Here is a 6,425-nt window from a genome sequence, read left to right as displayed (position 1 = left end):
AATCATCTTTTTACAAAAAGAAATAATTAAAAATTTGAGAAAGTTTGAAACATAATAAATAAAACATTGGGTCATTTGACTATTATATATGTTTTATTTTTTTAACCATAGAATAAATATTTTGTTTTAGTCCACACCATTATGCGGCTCTTGTGGCATGTGTTTGCGTATAATTTTGGTATGTCATTTGTTGAGATTTGTCTTCCATTTGCTTTTGATTAGTAAAAAAAAATAACGATATTCACTGATATATATGTTGCTAAATAAAAAGCATTAGCATGTCAGCCTGGTAAACAATACCATTAATGCCAAATTCGATGAAGGAGTGGCCACTTAATCTTATCGGAAACGTTGTTTACATGGTTTATTTTTGGAAAGCACTAAACACAAGCATGGCATTTGTCATGAGGGCATTTAAGAAAAGTTCGAAAAAGATCTCCCACTTCCTTGACATGTTTTACATACTTGGAAAAAAAAAAATTCTTGAGCACCAAGTCTTACATTTCGACAAGGACCATGTTCATCATTGACGGGCTGTAACGATCAACTTGAGTGATTGATCGGATATATTTTCTGAATTTTTGCTTTTTATTATATAGAAAGTATAAATTTATTCTTTTTACAAATTATTTCTAAAATTTTTAAAATTTAAAATAGTAAAAATTTGTTTAACAAATTTTGAAAGTTATTATCTCGTAAAAATCTTGTATTTTATTTTTAAAAGCAGATGAAAGTAGTAAATATACGCAAACAACACCTTATGCTTCTCGAAATATTTTGGAGTAGCCTAGAAGTTATAACGTGAATAACAATGGTTTGACACGGTTCAATTGTTGTTGTTGCTTTTGTTTTTGTTTGTTTGTTTGTTTTATTTATGTATTTTATTTTTATTTTTTCCCTTCTCCCTTAAGTATATTTGCTTTATAAATACCACCTTAAGATGGTTCAATAGGTCACTGAAATTTGCTCAATCAACAATGGCATCAACACAGTTTTCAAGCATTCGTGCTGCTCCGGTACAAAGTGTTCAGGAGCTCATCAAAGAGCCCATCCCTGCAGTCCCACAGCCCTTTATCCTGGATGATCCGCAGCCTCCAATCCTCTCAGCCAGCACTCCCTTGCCAAAACTCCCCACCATTGACATGAAACATTTAATTATGAGTGAAACGGCAGGTTCTGAGCTGGAGAAGTTGCACTCAACTTGCAAGGAATGGGGTTTCTTTCAGGTTTCTCTCAAAATCTATACACTTTTCTTTAAGTTCTTGAACTCTTAGAGGCTGTTTTGTTGTGCATGAAGTCTGGTTTCCATGTGTCCAGGCAAATGAAGAGGACGATGTGTGGGGCGACTGACAAAATTATTCAGAAATTAATAATTTAGCATATATAATGTCCATTACAAATTTGTATAAAGTAGACCTAGGGTTCGTGCAAACAGATCCCTATAATCATGTGTTCATGATTGCGCAGTTGGTGAACCATGGAGTCAGTTCTTCACTCATGGAGAAACTGAAATCGGAGATCGGAGAATTTTACAAACTTCCCTTGGAAGAGAGAATGAAATACAAGATGAGGCCTGGTGATGTTGAAGGGTACGGGCTTTCTCCAATCCGGTCAGAAGATCAAAAACTTGACTGGGGTGATAGGTTCTTTATGGTAACCAACCCTATACATACAAGGAAGCCGTATCTATTGCCAGAGCTCCCTCCAGCACTAAGGTTCTCTCATCATCATCATCATCATCATCATCATCATATTCTTCTTCTTCTTCTTCTTCTTTCAGCTATATATGTGTTTTCTTCTTTAACTGCAGGGATAGCTTGGAATGTTACTTAGCGGAGCTGGAGAAACTAGCGATGATGCTTCTAGGGTTTATGGCCAAAGCTCTAAAGTTGGAGAAAGGAGAGATGGAATTGTTTGATGATGGGATGCAATCAGTGAGGATGACCTACTATCCTCCATGCCCACAACCAGAGCTGGTTATGGGGCTTACGCCTCACTCTGATGCTACCGGCATCACCATCCTTCTCCAAATTAATGGAGTGGATGGTCTCCAAATTAAAAAGGATGGGGTTTGGATTCCCGTGAGCTTCCTTCCAGATGCACTTGTTGTGAATGTAGGAGACATTCTTGAGGTTTCCCCACAGACTCCTTTCTCTCTTTCAGAAAATAAAATAAAATAAACTAGAAAATGCATGCTAAATGGAATCCCCATATACGGTTTTCAAACTTAATTTTTTTTGTGTTTTAATTATTAGAACATAAGCTTCCACCATCGATGACAATAATTTTCCTGTGTTTGATTGTACTCTACAAATAACAAAAGAAAATAAAATATAATTAAAATTAATTAAAAATTAAGACATTTTTTAAATTATTTATTTTTTATATTAAATATTTAAAATAAGTGAAATAAATTTGAAGTGATATATAAAATTAATTTATTGACTTTATTTTTTATTTTTTCTATTTTCCCTCTCATTTTTCTCTTTCTTGCATTTTCCTTCAAATTTTCTAAAAAGGGAAAACAAAAGAAAGAAAATAAAAGGCACACACAACACTAAACAATAAGTAGAACTCAAGGAAAAATGCCCCTTTTTTAACCAACTGCCGCGTCCTCCTATTTTGCAGATTCTGAGCAACGGAGTGTACACTAGCATAGAGCACCGGGCAACAGTAAATGCAGCAAAAGAGAGGATCTCCATTGCCATGTTCTTCAACCCCAAATCCTCAGCTCAGATTAAACCTGCAGCCAGTCTGATAAATCCTCAAAATCCGCCGCTGTTCAAACAAGTAGGGATGGAAAAATACTTAAAAGATTTCTCCTCCCGTAAGCTGGATGGAAAATCATATTTAGAGCATATGAAGATAAAAAATGAGGAAGCATAAAGTACCTGAAGCCCTGCTACATGCATATGGTTATGTTTAAGTATGGTATGGTTTGGCAGTTGCATGGATCCAAGAAATATTATAGCTTTGAGGTTGGTAGTACTGTTCCTATCTCATTACGTACACTTATCGAATAAGTTCTGTAAAATAAAGATTCCCTGTAGCAGGTTGTTGTGATGTTGTTTCCTTGTTATTCATAAATAGTATTGTATAAATATACAAAGAGGGAAAAAACTTGTCATGATTAAAAAAGCTTGTTTCTACTATTATTTTGCAGGGGCGTTTATTATTATTTTTATTACCTTTTTAGTTGGTAAATGACAAATATTGAATGTAAAAGGTTGAAAAATAATGATTACTCTTTATCATATCAAATCAATACTTTTCATGATAAAAATAAAGAATTAATGAAAGGAAAATATTAAGACATGGTGGTGGTGGTGGTGGTAGCACCCACCAAACAAAATATAACTATGAGATTTATATCATTAAACAAATATATAAATAAATTAAATTAATATATAAAATATAAATAAATTAAATTAAAATATGACCTAAAAATATAATCATAATACCACTTAATTAATAGTGTCTTTTCATATAAAAAATATACACTTGGGTATTGTAACCATATCTTTATTAAAATAAGAATTATTCTATTAATGAAAATTACTTGTTATTTAAATTTTTTTCAATAAATGTATATGGTTATGTTTTTTTTTTTTCCTTTTATGAAAGTAAGAACATTTAGATTATTCTTGTAACAAGTTATTAGTAAACTTGGGACATATCACTCCATTTGTTATTTAAGGATCATTCCAAAATAAAAATAATAGTCAATCACAAAAGATAAGATATGATATTTGTCACATCCAAAATAAGAAAAATGTGAGAAGATACAAATTAAATAAGATAAGTGAGTGACATTCAATATTTCAAAAAATTGTTTAGGCTGATTGAAGCCATTGAGAAATACTTGTCATATACGTTTACGTAACCCTTTAATTCTCTATCTTAATTAGGTTAAGTAGTTTTATGCACAACATGACTTGTCCTAGATAGATTATACTTTCAAAGATTGTTTTTGATAATTATTTTTATGAATATTTCCAAATAAGTTAAGCTAACCTTGTAAATGAAAATAATCAACACCAACCTTTTATTTATTTTATTATTATTATTTTTTTTTGGAGAATGGTCAAAAAATTGTGTCATGTCCACATAAACTCCGAACCCTTTAATTTTAAATCTTAATTAGGCTAGTTGGCTTTATGCTAGACCTAACATTTGGTGCCCTTGGAGTGCATATAAACATGAAATAAGAAAATCATGAGAAAATAAGGGAGAAGTGGCATTCAATCCAAAATAACTCTTTAACCCAACTAAAGTCATTACTTTCTTTTATCATATGTCCATATATATAAACTCTAACCCCTAGTTAGGTTAGCTGACCTTATCCATGATGGTCATTTGGTCCCCCTTGATGCATTGACATGATTTATCATGATAATAAAAGCTAGCCCTTGTTTGATTTTGGAAATGTCTAAGAAAAAATATCAGGGAAAAAATAAATAAGAAAAATAGAAGAAAAAAGGAAACCAAAATAAAAAATAACAATAGTTAATAATTTAAAATTAATAAACTATTTCTTTTTTGCTTAGTCTTCAAAATTATTTTACTTACTTTTCTTCTTTTATTTAAAAATTAAATAGTTTAATTATATTTTAATACTAACTTGAATATGAAAAAATTATTATTTTATATTGTTTTCCTTTTCCTTAGAATTTTAGGAAACCAAACATAAGGAGATTCATAAAATGATTGATTAATTTCTTGTAATTCTTAACAAATTTATGTCAATTTAGTTATCATTTGATCAATTATTATAAGGACATTATATTTAACAATTGCTATTTTTTGAGTCCAAACTAGCAGGTCAAAGTAAGCCAGATTCTGGACCATTTTGTCTTATTCTCATCCCATTTTCATCACTAGATGATAAAAACGATCTTAATAAAGGTTTATAGGCATATAATTCAGAACAGCTTATTTGAATGGATGTTAGATGGAAGTTTGTCTTAAAGATTTTTTATGTTCTTTACAAATTATGTCAATTTGGCTACCATTTGATCAGTTACCCATGTGCTATGTTCATCCTATGCCAGCTGGTCAAGATAAACCAGATATTTTTAACCATTTTGTCAATTTTTTTTATCCCATTTTCATCATATGATTAAAAAGAGACTTGTTTGAACTTTTAATAAAAGCTCTGTAAGGTTATATTTTATAGCAACTTGTTTGAATAGATATTGAAGGAAGGCAAATACATTGATCTAGTTGGTGAGAAGTCGGACCAAATTGTTCTTTAAATGTCTGATGCTAGTGGAGGAAGAGCGCTCCTGATAGATGCAAATGTATAGATGTTGAAATAAATCTCGTTATGATTTGATATCATATATTGTTTGGTAATAAAGGTAAATATTACATCTTAAACTTGATTTCACCATTAAATATATTTTTCTAAATATATTTTTCATCTAGTCAATTGTGTATTATATTGTGTACAGATTTCATATTTTTCATTACTTGTTAATATTTATAAATATTTTCATTAATAAAGATGATATTGAAAAGCTTTTGGGGCATGCACCCGAAATGTAACAGTGAGGTATGAATGAAGTCAAGAATTAAAGTCCCATGAAGATGAATAATGTTGAGAGAGTTATATATGTCTAAATATATAAATAATTAGGTTGTTTGTTTATAAATAATTAAAAACTACTAAATTTAGTAGTTAGCTTAAAGAAGCAAGATAATATATATATATAGATTGTGAGTATTTGGATTTTTTTTTCCAAACTCATGTTGGGATCAAATATTATCTTACCTCACTCCAGCTGTCTTGATTATAAATTAATATAATTAAATAAAAATAATTTAATTTAAATATTTTTGTTTCATTTTCCTATTTTTAATACAAAAAAGGAAATTCATTTATAAATTATATTTTATTTATAAATTAGATTTGTTTAAAATATAATTTAAATGAAAAATGAAAAACATAGAGCATGTAATAGGTATGAAAAAATTCTCATGATCATTTGCTCCAAACTTGTCTCACATAGAAATTTATTTTCCTTTGGATAGAGATAAAAATAAATATAAATAATCATGACAGATTGAAATAAGAATCACCTCCAGAATCGACTCCCCTTATTATACCTAATTAACCATAAAAGAAAAATGTCTATTTATAAACGTGTTGATTAATTCATATAAGAGGATAAAACCGATATCTACATGATCTACTTATCTTTATTTAATTTAACTTACGCATATGTGGTATTAGAAAAAAGAGATTGATCGAGGAAAATAAGACTAAACATAAAATAAGAGAAATACAAAAGGATATTTTTAAAAGATACGGCATTAGTTTTCTTTATGATTTGTAAATATTTTCAAACACTATTTTATAAAGCTATATATGGTCAAAGTACCTGTGTTTAGAAAAATTTATAACACCACCTTTCTGCTTGACA

General features: G+C 29.7%; 1 protein-coding gene across 1 annotated transcript; it reads left to right on the top strand.

Annotated features, from left to right (window-relative positions):
* The first annotated feature begins 977 nt into the window (after positions 1-977).
* Positions 978-2,886, top strand: LOC117923128 (protein SRG1-like). Its single transcript, XM_034841370.1, has 4 exons — positions 978-1,226; positions 1,468-1,715; positions 1,811-2,132; positions 2,629-2,886. The coding sequence occupies exons 1-4, from the start codon at positions 978-980 to the stop codon at positions 2,884-2,886; spliced, it is 1,077 nt and encodes a 358-aa protein (XP_034697261.1).
* Positions 2,887-6,425: the final 3,539 nt, after the last annotated feature.

The sequence above is a fragment of the Vitis riparia genome, chromosome 10 (genome assembly GCF_004353265.1).
Source record: "Vitis riparia cultivar Riparia Gloire de Montpellier isolate 1030 chromosome 10, EGFV_Vit.rip_1.0, whole genome shotgun sequence".
NCBI classification, from domain to species: domain Eukaryota; kingdom Viridiplantae; phylum Streptophyta; class Magnoliopsida; order Vitales; family Vitaceae; genus Vitis; species Vitis riparia.
The sequence above is the reverse complement of the archived record's forward strand: the minus strand, read 5'-3'. Positions and strand labels throughout refer to the sequence as shown.

Excerpts from the sequence above, each read along its gene's own strand:
- LOC117923128 (XM_034841370.1), top strand. The coding sequence starts at position 978 with ATGGCATCAACACAGTTTTCAAGCATTCGTGCTGCTCCGGTACAAAGT. Across the intron at positions 1,227-1,467 it reads AGGAATGGGGTTTCTTTCAG|TTGGTGAACCATGGAGTCAG; the intron begins GTTTCTCTCAAA and ends ATGATTGCGCAG. Across the intron at positions 2,133-2,628 it reads ATGTAGGAGACATTCTTGAG|ATTCTGAGCAACGGAGTGTA; the intron begins GTTTCCCCACAG and ends CCTATTTTGCAG.